The 19,170-nt window shown below is 39.9% G+C and overlaps 1 protein-coding gene across 3 annotated transcripts in view; it reads left to right on the top strand.

The window, feature by feature from the left end:
- cep112 (centrosomal protein 112) overlaps positions 1 to 19,170 on the top strand; it is a 286,047-nt gene that overhangs the window by 43,408 nt on the left and 223,469 nt on the right. For all 3 annotated transcript variants that reach the window (XM_055653750.1, XM_055653748.1, XM_055653749.1), the window contains one exon: positions 7,666 to 7,690. In XM_055653750.1, coding sequence (XP_055509725.1) covers positions 7,666 to 7,690 — 25 coding nt within the window. The remainder of the gene's footprint in view (positions 1 to 7,665; positions 7,691 to 19,170) is intronic.

Genomic DNA, 19,170 nt, shown 5'->3' with positions numbered 1-19,170 from the left:
TGATTAATGGAGGAATGTTGGTAGGTGTGAGCTTAATAACAAACAGAATTTCTAGGCAGGTCAGTAAATGTATGTAAATTAAGTTTAAACAATTCCAAAAGTTCTTAAAAGAAACTTGGAATGTTGAACCCATTTTTTTCAGTTTATGAAAGTGAAGATATTGGAAAATCATCAGCATGATGTTGAGCTTCAAATAGTCCATGAGGAGGCATAGAGAATTGACCTTATTCTTCTTGAACACATAAGATTGAAGGGGGAACCATAATTCTTGTTTCTAATATTCCAATGGAATCTGTTGAGTGAATCGAGAAGTTATTTGTACAGAGCCAGATGATACAATTAGAGATTTTGAGAGAGTCCAGATGGTGTTTTTTTTTCCACACTCAAGAGCTGTAAACCTCTGGAACACATTAAATGCTGACTTGGTTGAAGCATTCAATTAGGTTGTGAAACATCACCGAGAAAGAGTACTTGCACTTATTGAATATAGTTTAGATACTGGACTTTGGTTGCTTCCTCTTATATATTACTCTCTCTCCCCCCCCCTCCCGGCCCTTCTTAACTCAAAATATTCTTACCCACTCTTATGCTTGAATTTAAAAACAGAAACTACCTGATTTACTCAACAAGATGGTTCTTGGTTACTTGGTCCTCCAAAATATTCCAACTGGAATTTATTCCAACTGGAGGTGATGAAGGAAGGGATTAAGCCAGAAAGGGTTATTGGGAAGAAAGTGCTACTTTAAATTTAGTTGCATCTGGTTGGGTAACTATAGTTGGGTGGAGATTATTCCATGCTTTAATTGTGCGTGGGAAGAACGAATTGCTGTACACATCTGTCTTTGTAGCTGGGATCACAAATTGGATCGAATGCCCTCGTCTGCTCCTAATTGGTTTGGGGTTGGTGTAGGTCTTGTGATCTATGTCTAGCTGACCATTTAACATTTTGTAAAAACAGGTCAAACGGTGATGGATAGCGCCATACAGAGAAGCGGCCATTGTTTCAGGATGACCACTTTAGACTTTTTTGGTTGGAGTTCAGTTAATTTGGGTGGAGCATTCAATGAGTTTTGTCACTGTTTTAGTTATTTTAGAAGTTGACTCTACATGATTACAATCAAGCCATCGACAAATTGATGGTACAAGATTTAGTGCAAGATAAAGTCAGATTTAAGAATAATTCAAAGGTCTCCAAAGGCACGTGGCACTGATGTGATGTCTGATTGGAAAGGCTTTGGGTAGTAAGTTGACAGTGGCAGATCTGGAAGAGTGAAGTCCGTATGTCAGTGGCATTGCACATAACTTGCCATCAGCAGCAGGTTTCATCCCAAAGAGTTTAAAAGCTTAAAAAAACAACATTAGATATTTGACATCTTTAGATTTGAATTCTAAAATCTACCAGTGCTTATTATCTCAATGAAATGAACATGCACAGTTGGGGAGAAGTGAAAAGCAGCATGGTGTATAAGTAAAGTATATTTTATAAAGGCATATGTATTATTAATATTCAATATTCCAAAGGACTTTTACAGGATTTTTTGTGCGTATTTGTTTCGCTGATGACTGGGTTACATTTTTTCCATGTTATAGCTGAAACAGTATGTAAAAGTTGTCTTTGCCACTAAACTTGAAAATAACATGTAATTTGCTACATTTTAATCTAACAAATTTTAGCTAAATTTTACCAGTAAATTATTAACATGATCCTATCTGCTTGGTTAACATATAGTTTGGAAAAGTTATCCAGAATTTATTTTTTCTCTCCCTAATTTTCACATAGTGTAATGGAATTTCATTAAATGAAATTTAAACCAAGTTGACCTCACTTTTCTGTATTTTTAATCTATCATTGTTATTACTGTTACCTGTACAGTTTGTTGCCACAGTACTAATTTCTTCGTGGAATTATTTTAACTTTAAAATATTGCTGAAAGTTTTGGTGTAGTTTAGCTTAATTTTGTGGACATAATTAATTACTGCCAAAAAATGGAGGTGTGATAAATTAATTGGGTAATAGATGCGAGAATTCTAGATGCAAGAAGATATTTTAGCTCGGGATTTTAAATAAATGTATTCTAAAATGTTATTCTTGTCTTTTAGGGGAAAAAAACTAATTACAGTGGCCAACTGATAAATATTTAAGTTGATTTTATAAATTATTTTGGTGTGCTGCTCCTTGAATTGCACAATTGGTAAACATTTTTCTCCTTTTAGTTCTACCGTTCTATATTGTAATGCATATCTGAACTGTGTATCGAGTGAATCCCCCTCTCTGTTCATCAGCCCTTTTCTGGTTGGAGAATTTATCAACTACTTTTTTTTCCTTTCAGACAAGTCTAGCATAGGAAGGCTAGTGTTTGAGCACAGAGGTTGGAGTCAGATTTATTTCTTCAAGACTGCATCCCGCCATTAAGTCATGAGGCTCCGCTTTGTTTAATCTTGGCACGCATAACTGTACCCATCTTCTATCCAATCAAATAACCTGACTAATTATCAAAGTGTGTCGATAGATTGAAAAGTAATTCATGCCAAGTGCTGTAGAAATTCCCGAGAGTCGATGGAAATGTTCCTGTACCAGACTAGGGAAAACTGCACAGGTGCTTCACTTTCCCACAAATATACTATTGACATGCTACTGCCTTTGGTGTTCTCTGACTTCCTCAGCCCATATCTGTGTGTTAACTGAACTAACTTTGTGTGCATCACCTTATCAAGAAGAAATGTTTGCACGATAATGCAGGGAGCTTTTATTATGATCTTTCCAATTTTCTCTCCCCAAAACTTTTTTTAGGTTTCTGTGTTGAACACTGTAAACAGAAGGAAACTTGCCCAATATGTTTTTCTGGCATGTTACTTAGTTCAAGGGTGAATTATAGTTTAGTTTAGAGATACAGTGCGGAAACAGGCCCTTTTGGCCCATTGGGTCCACACCGACCAGCGATCCGCGCACACTAGCACATTAACCTTCTCAGGACACTTTTTTCAAACTTTTACCAAGCCAATTAACCTACAAACCTGCACATCTTTGACGTGTGGGAGGAAACAGAAGATCTCGGAGAGAACCCACGCAGGTCACGGGGAGAACGTACAAACTCCGTACAGGTCCTGGTACATTTTTCATACTGGTCCTGGTACATTGGTACAAGGTCCTGGTGCATTTTTCATACTGGTCCTGGTACATTTTTGGATGGTAATGTTTTCTGTTTTAAGAATAATCTTTTATCAACTAAGGTAAAGTGTGTTTATTTAAATGTTTCAACCATAAATTCTGTAGTTCAATGTTTTTGTTTGAAGCTTTGACTATTTCATTACCTTGTTGTTTGTCACTTGATCTCTGACAGTATTTGGAGCTTCAGACTGGGCTTGGATTGTTTACTTTGCTGCAGTTCACTTGAGAGAGTTTTTCTTCCCCCTGTGTATTGTTCAGCTTATTTTGAGCATGGTGGAAAGAAGTGGCTGAAGAGAGTTTAATAATTTATGGCAGATTTAGGACTAGTCCTGTTCAGCATTCGATCAGTCAAAACATTTATTACCCTAGAAGTTACCTAGAAGGGAACCTGCATATTTTATCAGAAGCACATGGGTCTTGTGTGAAGTCACCTACATTGGTACCATGGACAATATCTAATTTCAATGCATTTCATTTGCACAATTATTTTTAACCTTCATCTTCTACGACTGATATTTTCATGCAGGTTGTCATGGTATGTTTGCTCTTTGGGAGGAGCAATTAAATATCTAAATTGAGGTTACTTTGAAAGGAGAATTAAACAGATTTGGGAACTTTTTTTTAAGTTGTTTTACTTTATGCCTAAAATTGTTAATAATTTGCTCTCATTTAAAACAATGTAATAATTAAGTGGAACTTGGGTGCAAGTTTTGTATTGAGGCAAATCAAAAGTAAAAAGCTAATTGCCTAACTTTGTATGGAGGATATGTCATACATTAAGAGCAGCTGGGTTTTCCTTTCTAAACCAGGAAATGACAATCTTATACCTTCCCCTGTGGAGGGTTCCTGGTGGTAACCTGTTCTCAGGGCTTTGCTAGCCGTCTCATCAGTCGGCAGGCACACAAATGACATTTGTGTTTTATTTGTTTTCTTATTGTGGGGATTCATAAGTTTAAGACTATGTTACAGCTGGGATCTCTGTTGCTGTACATTTGTCCCAATGTGTAAATCCCCTAACTCACTTCTAGCATCTTTAATGTTAAATTCCTTTTTAGACAGGTTATGTACCTTAAGATTTATGCTATAAAATGGTCTCTTTGTAAATGCTTCTCTAAATAGTTTGAACAGAATTCAATCTAAATTGAAAAATTGCCTCTCCACAAGAGAGATGAGATTTATTTTCAAATGAACAAGTTTCAACTGCGCATATGTTTATTTAGCCTTGCCTGCATGGTATGATATATTGCAGCATAATGTCATTATGACTGACCTTTTGGATTTTCTCAAACTAAAGATATGGAGAGCACCAAATGTACTAAACAAGGTTGGAGGAAGTGCCTATAAACCCTTCTTGTTTGGAAGTGCTGTTTCTGTACCTGAATGGTAGTGTAGGGATAGATGTTGCACCTCCTGCAGTTGCTGGGGTAGGGGTGAGAGGGGAGGGATAACTGAAGCAAGTTGACTTTGCAGAAAACAGGAGTTTTCCAATGCCAGAGTGAGGTCACGTAAATGAGAAGAACAGCACCTCATATTCCACTTGGACAGTCGACAACCAACTGGCATGATCATTGGTTCTTCAATTTCGGGTAAAACTACCTCCCCTCCTTGTTATGATCTACCCAGGCGCTCTCATATACACCTTTTTTCTCCGCTCCCCCTGCCCTTTAATACCAAGTTCACCACCTCTCCTTCACCTCCTCCCTATTTTTCTCTTATTCCTCTCCCTTCCCTCCCCATTTCCTGTTCCCATTCTAACCTCTGGTTCCACACTTCACTCCTCATCTTTCTTTCTCATCAGATTGCAGCCCTTTGTCTTTTCCACATATCACGTTCACCTTTGTAAGGCAGACAACCTACTCTTGTTCTCTCTACACCTTGTCCAATTATCATTTCCGTATTTATCTCTTGCCCCACCCATTCCCTTCTTTTTTTTTCACCAGCTTCCTCCCCTTACTTCACTCTTGAAGAGCCCCTGCCTGAAATGTTTCTATCCATTTTCCTGTATAGATGATGCCTGACATGCTGACTTTCTCCAGTAGTTTTTGATTCACACAAGTTTCCAACATCTGCAATCTTTGTGTGTCCAGAAGGATTCTTGGCTTTATTACGTGTTATGAAAGAAACAGATTATGTTGAATCTTCACAAAACACTGCTCGAGTGTAACTGAAATAGTTTGAATATTCTTGAGTCCGGTTCTCGGGCCCAATTACTTTATTCCCGATGGCAGCAGTAAAAAGAGAATGGCCAGGATGGTGTGGATCCTTGATATAAGCTCCTGCCTTGAGGCAACGATTGCTGTCCATCCCTTAATGGTGGGGAGTTCATTACCTGTGACGGGGACCAGGCAATATCCATCACTTTCTGCAGCTGCCTTTGTCCTTGGGTGTTCCAAATACTGAACCAAGTTGTGATGCAACCAGCTGGTAGGCTCTCCTCTGTACACTAACTAGTTGCATCACTGGAGAAGTTGGACAGATGCGGAAAAGATTTATTAAAATGATGCTCGGAATGAGGGACTTCAGTTAAGACAATACTTATTGGAGAGGGTGGAGTTGTTCTTCCAGAACAGAGTGAGGTGATCTGATTGAGATATTTAAAATCATGAAGTGTAAAAAAGTGGGGGGGGGGGGGGGGGGGGGGGGGTGTATATCATTATGAGATGGCAAGAATACACACAGAATGATGGTAACTAGAAAAAACCCCAACATTAATGTGAACGAAATACTTTTCTCATTCTGAATTGCATTACTAAAGACGTACATTCAATTGTGTTGATCAAAAGGCAGTTGAATATGTTTGTGAAACTAAATAATTTGCAGACATTTACAGAGGATGCTGGGGAGTGTGATGAGCTCTTACATAAAAATAACTTGATGTAGTAAAGTAATCGTGCAATGGCGTGCAGAATGATCACCATGATGCAGTCATTCTGTGAATTAGTGACCTTCCATTATTTCAACCAACATCACTATAACATCATCACACCGTGACAATGAATGCAGTGCATTTTATAAATGATTCGCATTCCAAAAATAGAGTTCTGCTAATTGTATTCTTCGAGTTGCAATCCCTGTCTCATGGCAAAAAGTCTGAGTGATATCAAATGGATGGAATGCATAAGCAGGAAGAATTTATTTACAAATGGATATGAGCCATCAAATATTTTCAATTCAAAAATCTGTATATGAATCAGTGTTCGCTAACAATAGGTCATAGCTATTCTTACCATTGCCATCATTTGACTTGCCAGACATATTTCAGTTATTAAATATAATATAACATTAATAGGGCTCAAAATTAATGGTTGCCCGGGTGACATTGACCACCCAAAGTGCCGCCGGGCAACCTAAACGGCGAGTCATTTTGCCCGGCTTGGCACTGCAGATACTGGTTTATACCGAAGATAGACACAAAAAGCTGGAGTAACTCAGCGGGTCAGGCAGCAACTCAGCAAACCCTCTCGCATGTCAAGGCCAGAAGGAGGGAGGGAGGGGGAGGCCTCCTTCTGCCGTCTGAAGCAGCTGCCCCGAAGATCCTATAGCTTTAGGATCTTTGAGCGGCATCGCTCGGCCCCGCACCTTGCTGTTGGCTGGCAGAGGAGGGGAGGCGGTGGCGAGGAGATCCCAACCGCCTCCCCTTTTGGCGATGGCACTTGGCGTTGGACAGGAACAGCCAAGGCAGCCATCGCTGACCTTCCCTCTCTCCCTCTCTCCCTTTTTTTCTTCCCCCCCCCTCCCTTATCCTGGAACCTCTCCTCTCCATCCCACACTGATCCCCATTCCTGCCTCTATTCAGTCCTCACTGACATCCCCTGTGCTCCCCAACCCATCTACCCCCCCCCCCCCCCATCTATTCATCCTGCGCTGATCACCCTATCCACCTCGCATTGATTCTCCTGTCACCCCCCCCATCCATCCCACACTGATCCCCCAATTCATCCTGTACTTACCCCCCTTCCCATCCATCCTGCACTTCTCCCCCCATTCAACACCACTGACATCCCCCGTGCTCTCGCCTCACAATTTTACATACTCCAACCAACACGTACTAATTCACTTGCCTCAATCCATTCATTCCGCACCGATTGCCTTTAGACATATTACCAAAAAGAACATTTGCTGCAGTTATGTCCTTTGGCCATCTCTTGTCAGTTAGTGTAATGTTTAACCAGTCAGATGGGTACAGTCGGTTTTAACAGCTATTATCATAAAATGCCTTTAGAAATTTCCTTGTAACCTGTATATTTTGTTGTGGATAAATTATGTGGGAAGCAAGAGTGTTTCTGTACCAATAGCAATAACGACTCGTGCTATTTTCGGTCCTTCACCGGCTGGCAACAGGGAAAAAAAGTTAAGTGAGAGCCCTGAATTTAAGCTTAGATGTGATAATAATGTGATGTTTTTCTCAATAAGATAGTAATGATTACCCCCATGCATCTGAGCTGCACATTATGCATTCCTGAAATACTGATGGCTACTATTTTGTGTTGTTACAGGCGAAGACACACGTACAATGGCAAGGTAACATTATGTTTGTGTTCAACAAGACCAGTGCATAGACTACATTTTAGAAACTATTGAACTAATTGTAAGATGAGCAAGTGTAGGTGTTTAATTTCTAATGTAGGTTATTGCTTTTTTTGGGTAATTTTGTTTGTATAAATAGTGAAAATATTAATTTAAAGTGATATAAGCATGCATGTTCATTACAGGCCGTCCATAGTTAAATTATTTACAGCATAAATATCCTATTTAATGTCAAATTAGTTTGATGTTTGATCAAAGTATATAGATGAAGGGAAGTGGCTTTATTCTACATATTATGTCAAGATCTTACTTTATCAAGTGAAATCTGAAGACAAAAATACCGATGGCATCCAATTGGATTTGGGTTGAAGTCATGAAGCCAAAATTGTACATTAGCAGTTCTTCAAGTCTGAAAAATGGAAAATTGAGGATAGCCTTTATTGTTTATGTTTACAATTAAAAAAGTGCATTGTTTTCCAAACTATCTTAAGAAATACACTTTGAATGTTGCAAACCTGAATTGAAAGCAAAAATTGCTGGATGTATATTGCAGATCCATAATAAAGGAAAAATATTATTTCTGGTAAATCTGGCTTTCCAGAAGTTTCCCTTCATTTTGAAGAAGCTAGTTTTTACTCATAACAAGTGTTTAATTTCTAAGGACAATAGTTAAATGAATGTTTAGTTTAGTTTTTTTTAGTTTAGAGATACAGCGTGGAAACAGGCCCTTTGGCACACTGACTCCACACTCACCAGCGATCCCCACACATTAACACTATCTTACACACACACAAGGGACAATTTACACATGCATGGTAACCTACATACCTGTGCCTCTTTGGAGAGTGGGAGGAAACTGAAGATCTTGGAGAAAACCCACATGGTCATGGGGAGGGAAAAGGGGGAAACTGCTTTTGGTCACCTCCTCCACGAAGAGGCGACATTTTCCATGTTGCCTCCCTCGCAGCCTAACAGCATGGATTGGAGCGGCCTTTCCCGGAGTCGGGCCAGAGCTTCAGCAGCGGGTGCGGCGTGGACTTTTCCATCGCAGAGCGACCGGTCCCTTGGTCGCCAGAGAGGAGTGTTCCGATCGCTGGCCTGGTGACTTTGACATCATGGGTCTGTGGTCTGCGGAGCTTCTAGGCATGGTGTGGACTTGCCACCCATAGTCTGGGATCCCTTGCCGGGGATCGCTGGAGAAGAGCGCCGGCCAGTGGCCTATAATATCCTGAAGCCATGGTCTCCGGTAGGAAAGTGCCGATTCGGGCGCTCCAAGTTGCGGAGTGTGTTTGATCGTCCCGACGTCTGTGTTTGGATCATCCCGACGAGAAGGCCTGTACATCTGGCCGTCCATAGCGGGCGTTGACGGAGGGTTTATGGCCCCGACCACAGATGAACAAACGAGGAGGACTGTCTGAACTTTGTTGACTTCCACCGTAGTGAAGAATGCTGTGGTGGATGTATGGGTTAAATTCTATTGTGTATTGTGTGTTCTTTTTTTAAGTGTATAGGTGCTGGTAAATTCATTTCGCTGCACTTTCGTTGGTGAATGTGACGAATAAATTTGACTTTGACTTTGGAGAATGTACAAACTCCATACAGACAGCACCCGTAGTCGGGATCAAACCCGAGTCTCCGGCTCTGCAAGCACTGAAAGGGAGCTCTACCACAGCGCCACCATGGCCGCCCCCGAATGTTGTGACACAGTTTTTGGTGAGATAGCTTCCTGTTGGATGGGAAATACAGCAAAGTAAAATTATGCCCTCCATTTCTGGACCTCATATTGTGTGTTAGAAATAATTTTCAGGCAGCTGAGAGATATTAGACTGAAGGTGACAGTTATGTAATTACCAATGAGCTTGTATCTACAGTACAGAATTGTTAATAATGCAACAATAATTTGGAATTTTATGTCAAAAAATGAATACATGACTGTTGAAAGATTTGGGCCACCGAAGGAACTATCAATATTTTTCTAGTAGGCACATTAGACATCATTCAACAATTAGGATTATAAAATAAATGGAAAAAAATATATCATATGAAGTAGAGCCATCTTATTGTACAATGTAATTGATCATGCATTACAAAGTGAACCCATTCACAAGCAGATATTTAATTTCCTTAACGAGTGGGTTAAATTAGGATCATCTGCCATTGCCCAAAATTAATTCCACATGTTTGTTATGAGAATAAAAAGTAATTATTCCACACTCTAATCAGTTTGTTATGTAGAATGGGGAAAAAAAAAACTTGCACAATAAACTGTCACTGGAATCTTCTAAATGTTCCAGTGTTTTTCATGCATTGTATTCTTTTTGATATGCGGTCACTGTTGTAATGAAGCAAATGTGGCAGCCCATCTGTACACTGCAAAATATCACCAACAATAGTCAGATGGTTTTAATATTTTTGGATGAGGGATAAATATAGGTCTGAACACCAGGAAATCTTCATTAAAATGCCATGAGATCTTTTACATTCTCCTGAGAGGGCAACAGGGCTTAGTTTAATGTTTCATTTGAAAGATAGCATTTAGAGTACAGCCTTCTTTTGCATTTCTGGACAGGAGATTGGCACAAAAGAACACAAGTTAACTCTACTCCTTTGCGCCTGTTCCTTCATAATTTATCTAGCTGAATTGTGACCTAAATTCATAAACCTATTTATAGACAATAGGTGCAGGAGTAGGCCAGTAGCCCTTCGAGTAGGCCATTTTGGACTTTAATATTGCCATAATTAGTTTACCAAAAGTATTAATTTCAGATTTACTTACCCAAAATTGTTCTCAGTGCCTCAATAAATAATGTCATCATGATATTATTATGATTTTATTTAAGGGAAGAGACTGGATCGGTTGTTTTCCATGGTACAGGGAAGCTGAGGGGAACATAATCTAGAGATACTAAAGGAAGGGCATAGATGTGGTAGGTCAAAATAAACCTTTCTCTTTAGGTGTCTAAAACTAGAGGACATTGGTGTACATAAGAGGATCTGAGGAGGAGCATGTTCACAAAGATGGTGGTTGGCATCTGGTAAATACATTGAGTGGGTGGAGCATGCAGGTACCCTCAGCATTTAAGCAGTTAAAGGCTCTGGGATTAGTATGGGCGGATATTTGATGGTTGGCGTGAACAAGCAGAGTTGAAGTGCTGTGTGACAAAGTGGGGGAAAGGTTACTGTGGATGGATACAAGTAAAACGTTGAGGTTGAGATCAGAACAACCACAAATGTATCAGAACAACCACAAATTAAAATGGTGGAGCAGGACTGGACGGCCAAGTGGTCTATTTGTAACTCATATTTTCTATGTGTCATTTGACATGCAAGCGACTCATGAACCCATGTTAATTCTCTCTGATCAGTTTGAGTTTTCTGTAATTTGTTTTGTAGTTGTAGACTCTGGTTACTAGGCTAACTGATTATTAATTAATTGCTTTCTCTTTCACCTTTCGTAATGAGCAGTGTGAAATGTGCAATTTTCCCAATTGGCAAGATTTTTTTCTCAAATCAGGTAGTTTTTGGAAGATTATATTTAATGCATCTATACCTTTTCCAATTCAAAGCCCTGTCCCACTGTACGAGTTCATTCAAGAGCTCTCCCGAGTTATAAAAAAAAATCAAACTCGTGGAAGCATGTAGAATGTATGTAGCGGTTACGTTGGAGCTCGGGGACGTCTCTTAGCGGCTCGTAACGCTAGCGGCAGGTACTCAGGAAACGCGGTAAGCTTGGGAAGACCCGTGAAGATTTTTCAACATGTTGAAAAATGTCCACGAGAGCCCCGAGTACTGACGAGCAGCCATTACTGTAAATCTCCGAGTTCGAATCAGGGCAAACTCGGGAGAACTCTTGAATTAACTCGTACAGTGGGACAGGGCTTTTAGTATTATTTCCTTGGGTTGTCTAATGTGCAATCCTTTACCCTCTTCTGCAAAATCTACGAAAACGTAATGATTTAACTTTCCTGCCATACCTTATTTTCACTTACACCGCTGCCATTAAAAGTTTAAAGGAGGTTAACATTGATATTGATCCCCTCTCCCTTTTTGTCCCCTTTTAGAGTTGTATACCTTTTTATCATTTTTGTTTCTCTGACCTTTTTATCTTTATAATTGCCAGAAATATTTTAATTTTTCTCTGAGTCCTACATTGTCCACTATCTTTTTGGGTGCCTATACATTTTTTGTCTAAAGACTCAAAGAGCAATATTGAATGGAAACAGCCCTTCGGCTCACCTCACCTCGTCTATGCCAACCAAAATGCCCTATCTACGAGAGATCCACTTGCCCACGTCCTATTAAACCTTTCCGATCCGTGTATGTGTGCAAATGATTTTTAACTGTTGATGTTAGTCAACTGTTCAAAGTCTCATCTTTGGAGGTGAGAATGATACTGCCATCCTCAAAGTCTGTGTATTTAAATGTTTTTGATCACTTCATACAGTTATGTAATGGCCAGTACTGGTGACTATTTCGTTCATGTCCATACCAGCTCCTTACCAGAGCAATTCATTATTTCCATCCAACTTTTCAAAATGTTGCCATGCATGTATAATTTTCCCTTGAAGATTAGCAGAACCTAACCACTACATCTGCAGGCAGTGCTTTCCAGATTTGCATCTATTAAAAAAAATGTTTATTCTCATTTCACACTTAGTTCTCTTTGCCCATTATCTTATTCATGTGGTCTTGTTCTTTGACCCTCCATCAAAACATAGAAACATAGAAAATAGGTGCAGGAATAGGCCATTCGGCCCTTCGAGCCTGCACCGCCATTCAATATGATCATGGCTGATCATCCAACTCAGTATCCTGTACCTGCCATCTTTTCAAAAGGCACAACCCACTCTATCCAGACCATATACTACTATCAAATTTTCTTTCACCAATACCAGCCTTTACAATCTCCCCTTTTTAACTGAATATATCAGGAACCATTCTCCTGAATCTTCTCTGGAGTCTATCCAATGCCCTTTACATCCCATAATATGAAGACAAGAATTAAGTGCAATCTCCATCCGAGGATGGACCAGTGTTTTATGGCTCTCTTGTGGCACCTTGTCAAAAGGATGTGCATTTACACCATATAAACTGCATTACCCGTATCTCTATCTACCAATGCATCAAAACATGTAGACTCCTACACGCTCAAATTATTCCTTCCACTCCGCTGCAAGTAAGAATTTCATTGTTCCCGTTTTGGTAAATATGATAATTAAACATTCTTGATGCTCTCTTGACTCTTCGTAGAACTTACTGCACAAGCCTTTGATGGTGGAATATCCAAAATGTTCTTGCTATTTTTAAATGTAATCATTGCTGTATAAGGAGCAAGGAAATCTAAGGTAGACACACAATGCTGGAGTAACTCAGCGGATCAGGCAGCATCTATAGAGGAAGAGGATAGGTAACTTTTCGGGATGAAACCCTTCAGTAGGAAATCTAAGCAGTTATTTCTTCTGCTGGGGTTTATGTGATAATTCTCAGGATATGGGAATTATTGCTTGGATTCACTTATCTCGTTACCCCACTCTTCTGTCTATATCTACATATATATATATATATATATATATATATATATTTTCATGTAATGTGATTTGCATGTAATGTGGTGGGTATATATAAAAAACTGCCAGAGGAAGTAGTTGAGGCAGGTCGATAACCTTGAGAATAATTCTTCAACCATGGGAGCCTGCGGACTTTAACATTGCGGACTCTGGTTTAGAGACCGAATTCGGGAGCTCCAAGCCACAGGAGCTTCGACTGCCCTGACTGCGGACGGTTCGACTGATCCGATCTCAGGAGAATGAATGAGGAATAAGATTGGACTTTATTGCCTTCCATCACAGTGAGGAACGTGGGGAATCCGCGATGGTGGATGTTTATGTTAACTTTTACGTGGTTGTATGTCTTGGTGCTTTTTTTTTTAGTATGGCTGTATGGTAATTCGGATTTCACTGTACCTTAATTGGTACATGTGACAATAAACTGACCTTGAAGGAGGGGGTGGATGGTAATCAACAGCAGGTCTCCTCGCTTCTGTCTAACCTCCTGGCAGTAGATTTCCTGGAATCTGCTGCCAACATTTTATTCCAGGCTATTTGATTAACTAAACCCTAGATGCCCTTCTCGATTTGAACTTTCATCTTATAATTGTTCCAGAGACCTGAATTACTTATGTTCTGACATCTACTGTTCAATCTTATTTACCAATTATTTGCTCAATTTTCTGCTTTTCTTTTGGCCTTTAAGTCTTTTTGTATACTGTGTCCATTTGTGTTCTCACAAACTTCATTTTCATTTAGCTTTAAGAGCCCTAATTCTGGTGAGTCTTGTTTCTATTGCAACTGAGATATTTTGAGCGTCGCCTGTATCCAAGATGCAAATTGATTCTGTTATGGGTGAGAAACGATATGTGTAGGATATTGATTGAAGTTTATTTGAATATTCCCTTTTGAATCATGACATATTTCAGTATCTTTCAGAAATGTGGAACGAGTAAGCTGTTTTGCCCTTAAACTGTTCATCATCCAGAAAGATAATTGTTGACAAGAGACCTAACTATGCTTCAAACTTGTCCCCTCATTCCCTGATCGTGACTTAAAAAAATCATAGTTTGTCTGAAGAAGGGTTTCGGCCCGAAAGGTTGCCTATTTCCTTCGCTCCATAGATGCTGCTGCACCCGCTGAGTTTCTCCAGCATTTTTGTCTACCTTAGATGTTCCAGTATCTGCAGTTCCTTCTTAAACGAATAGTTTGTCAAAGGTTTGGTCTTGAACCTAGGTTGATATACATGCTACAAATTTCCTCTGGAGATTTGAGTCGTATAGAATTTCATTTTGCTAGCCAGAGCTCAAAAGAATGGACATTGTGTTAACCAAAGCAAACTTTCAAGCTGTCATATACATATATTGTCTGTAGATTGGTGAAATGCAAAATCATGCAGTTTTGGCACTCCTCTGAAGTGGTTGATTGGAACCAACATTTGCCAAACTTGTGGTATCAGATTTCCTCCCTTTTGGTCTACATTTTTTTGTTTGTATTGTTTATTTCATTTTCATGCCAAATTTATTTTCAGATGTTTGTCTTGTGAATCCTTGCTTCCTTCACAAGTCATTGAGTCAAAGAGTGATACAGTGTGGAAACAGGCACTTCGGCCCAACTGACCCACACCGGCCAACAATGTCCCAGCTACAATAGTCCCACCTGCCTGCGCTTGGTCCATATCCCTCCTAACCTGTCCTATCCATGTACCTGTCTAACTGTTTCATAAGCAATGGGATAGTCCCAGCCTCATCTACCTCCTCTGGTAGCTTGTTCCCTACACCCACCACTAGAATATGTGAAAAAGTTACCCCTTGGATTCTTATTGAATCTTTTCCCCTTCACCTTGAACCTATGTCCTCTGGTCCTCGATTCCCATACCCTGGGCAAAAGACTCTGCATCTACCCGATCTATTCCTCTCATTGGTCTTTGATTTTCTTTTTCTCTGTGCTTCTAAGCTGTGTGTTATTCTTTTCTGAATTTATTTCTGACACATGTAGGGTTTTGATGTTTTCCTTTGGGTATATGCTGTATATTATCAATTTTCATTGAAAGTTTACCCAACTTCTTCACTTTGCTGGGTTTGGTTTGTGTATATTCCATGTACTTCAACTCTGTTGGAGCAGTGAATTCAGCAATAGAATACATCTTCCTGCAACAGTAACTAGCCATTTTGAGTAGAAATTATTAAAGGAACAGAGGAGCAGGGCATAGAATTAATGTGAAAAGGGGAAGCCATGGCTGCAGCTGCACACACACATTTCATTCCAAGCTCGGATTTTAGAATGATTCTTGAAGATAATTCTCGTAATTGGAGCATTTCTGCTTACTAGAATATCTGTTTCGAGGAAGGTAATTGACGAAGCAATTTGGCTTTTTAAAATCTGGTGAAACTCCGGAACAATCCGTTGCTTTGATGCTGAGGTCAGGGAAGTCTAGGAGTGAGAATTAAGTGTTCTCAAGGGAGAGGGAGAACAGCCGGCGGGTGTTGTACATGTTAGTGCTAATGGCACGGGTGGAAAGAAGGATTAGGTCTTGCAGAGTGAATTTAGAGGGTTAGGTTGAAGGACTAAAAATATAGATTTCCAGCCAACTAATCACAGGATGGTGCGGGTAGGATGTCTTTTGGTACTTGGATGAGATCTGGTCAAGAAGGTAGAAGCCAGTTTCTGACGAAGACCCCAGGAAGACAGTTGAACGGGAGATTGAAAATGTTGGCGAAGACTGGCCAGTTGATTGGTGCACAGTTTCAGAACCCGTCCAGGGATTCCATCAGGGTTGTCCACTCTTCAAGCGTTTTGCCTTGTTAAAGCAGGTATGACTTCTGCCATTGAGACTTGTAGGACAGAGCCAGTGGAGGATGGGCGCACCTACAGTGCCCTCCATAATGTTTGGGACAAAGACCCGTCATTGATTTATTTGCCGCTGTACTCCACAATTTGAGATTTGTAATTAAAAAAAAAATCACATGTGGTTAAAGCGCACATGTGATTTTTTTTTAAATTACAAATCTCAAATTGTGGAGTACAACGGCAAATAAATCAATGATGGGTCTTTGTCCCAAACATTATGGTTAAAGCGCACATTGTCAAATTTTAATAAAGGGTAATTTTATACATTTAGTTTCACCATGTAGAAATTACAGCTGTTTTATACATAGTCCCCCCAATTTCAGGACACATGGCTTCACAGGCGTTTGTAATTGCTCAGGTGTGTTTGATTGCCTCCTTAATGCAGGTATAAGAGAGCTCTCAGCACCTAGTCTTTCCAGTACCTTTGGAAACTTTTATTGCTGTTTATCAACACGAGGACCAAAGTTGTGCCAATGAAAATCAAAGAAGCAATTATGAGACTGAGAAACAAGAATAAAACTGTTAAGGGCCTGTCCCACTTACGCGACTTTTTCGGCGACTGCCGGCACCCGTCATAGGTCGTTACAGGTCGCCGAAAATGTTCAACATGTTGAAAATCCAGCGGCGACCAGAACAAGGTACGACTCTTTGGGTGACTACTCCTCACGACCGTACAGGCTTCACCCTGCGACATGTCGCCTGGGTGTCGCCTGTATGGTCGTGAGTAGTCTCCTAGTCACCCAAAGAATCATAGTGCCTCTCTGGTCGCTGCTGAATTTTCAACATGTTGAAAATTATCAGTGACCTATGACGGGTGCCGGCAGTCGCTGAAAAAGTCGAGTAAGTGGGAAAGGCCCTTTAGAGACATCAGCCAAACCTTAGGGTTACCCAAATCAACTGTTTGGAACATCATTTAGAATATAGAGAGGTCTGGTGACCTTACTAATCGCAAAGGGAATGGCAGGCCAAGGGACACCTCCACAGCTGATGACTGAAGAATTCTCTCTATAATAAAGAAAAAAACCCAAACACCTGTCCGACAGATCTGAAACACTCTTCATGAGTCAGGTGTGGATTTGTCGATGACTACTGTCTGCAGAAGACTTCATGAACAGAAGTACAGAGGCTACACTGCAAGATGCAAACCACTGCAAAAATAGGATGGCCGGGTTACAGTTTGCCAAGAAGTACGTAAAAGAGCAACCACAGTTCTGTAAAAAGGACTTGTGGACAGATGTCACGAAGATTAACTTATATCAGAATGATGGCAGGAGCAAAGTATGGAGGAGAGAAGGAACTGCCCAAGATCCAAAGCATACCACCTCATCTGTGAAATACGGTGGTGGGGGTGTTATGGCCTGGACATGTATGACTGCTGAAGGTACTGGCTCACTTATCTTCATTGATGATACAACTGCTGATGGTAGTAGCATAATGAATTCTGAAGTGTATAGATGCATCCTATCTGCTCATGTTCAAACAAATGCCTCAAAAATCATTGGCCGGCAGTCATTCTACAGCAAAACAGAAGATGTCTAAAGAAGGGTTTTGACCCGAAACGTTGCCTATTTCCTTCGCTCCATGGATGCTGCCTCAGTCGCTGAGTTTCTCCAGCATTTTTGTCTACCTTCGATTTTCCAGCATCTGCAGTTCCTTCTTAAACAATGTTCCAAAACATACTGCTAAAGCAACAAAGGAGTTTTTCAAAGCTAAAAAATGGTCAATTCTTGAGTGGCCAAGTCAATCACTTGATCTGAACCCAACTGAGCATGACTTTTATATGCTGAAGAGAAAACTGAAGGGGACTAGCCCCCAAAACAAGCATAAGCTAAAGATGGCTGCAATACAGATCTGGCAGAGCATCACCAGAGAAGACACCCAGTAACTGGTGATGTCCATGAATTGCAGATTTTTAAAATTTTTATTTTTAAATTATTTTTATTAGAAGCAGTGTACAAAAGTATAAACCGCGGCATATGACATAATACATTTATTGTACAGCTTCAATTTTAATTTTTAGCTAAGATGAATAGAAAAAGATAAAAAGCAAGAAAGAGAGAAAATGAAAGAGAAAGTGAATATGTAAGAATAGAACCCCTAGACTATCAAATAGGTGTAGTCAAAGAGTGAGTAAGTAAAAGAAATGAGAAAAACGTAAAGGAATAAAAAGACAAAAACAGAAAGAAAAACATAAAGTGATGATATACCTGCTTCATATCTCTCCCCACCCATCACCCAACCCGTAAGTCGGTTTAATTCCGAAGTTGTGTTGCACCATACTATCCTTGTAATGAATCAATGAATGGAATCCATGTCTTCGAAAATTGCTCTGGTTTTCCTGCTAAGACAAGTCTCATATTTTCAAGATGTAGCGTCTCAGACATGTTTGTAATCCACATTTTAAGAGTAGGGGCAGATGTATTTTTCCAAAATTATGGCCTGATAACGGCGAAAAAACTAATACTTAAATGAATCTCAGACTTCAAGAAGTCATTGCATGCAAAGGAAATGCAACAAAATACTAAACATGACTACTTTCATTTACATGACATTGCTGTGTCCCAAACATTATGGTGCTCTGAAATGGGGGGGACTGAGTATAAACACTGCTGTAATTTCTACATGGTGAAACCAAAATGTATAAAAATGGCCTTCATTAAAATCTGACAATGTGCACTTTAACCACATGTGATTTTTTTTCTATTACAAATCTTGAATTGTGGAGTACAGAGGCAAATAAATAAATGACGGGCACTGTGGATGGAGCTTTGTTTGCCTGTTCAAAACGCCTTAAAAGGCCTTAAGCTCATCTGGTAGAGATGTGTCGTTGCTGGGGATCACGGCTCACTTTGGCTTTTAGCGCCACACAACATACTGATGAATCTTCTCTATACCGTCTCTGGCACTTTGGATCTTTCTCCAATGCACATTTTTCTCCAATGCACGTGATTTCTGGGGCTCAACTATTGTTTAAGCATGATCAGGATATATGTTGGTGAGGAATATGGTTAATGCAGATAAATATGGTTGATGGATACATTGAACACAATCTAATTAAAGATAATAGGCTTAAAGTGA

This window comes from Leucoraja erinacea, chromosome 23, assembly GCF_028641065.1.
Source record: "Leucoraja erinacea ecotype New England chromosome 23, Leri_hhj_1, whole genome shotgun sequence".
Taxonomy (NCBI): Eukaryota; Metazoa; Chordata; class Chondrichthyes; order Rajiformes; family Rajidae; genus Leucoraja; species Leucoraja erinaceus.
Note: the sequence above shows the minus strand (reverse complement) of the source record. Positions and strands in the feature narration are given on the sequence as shown.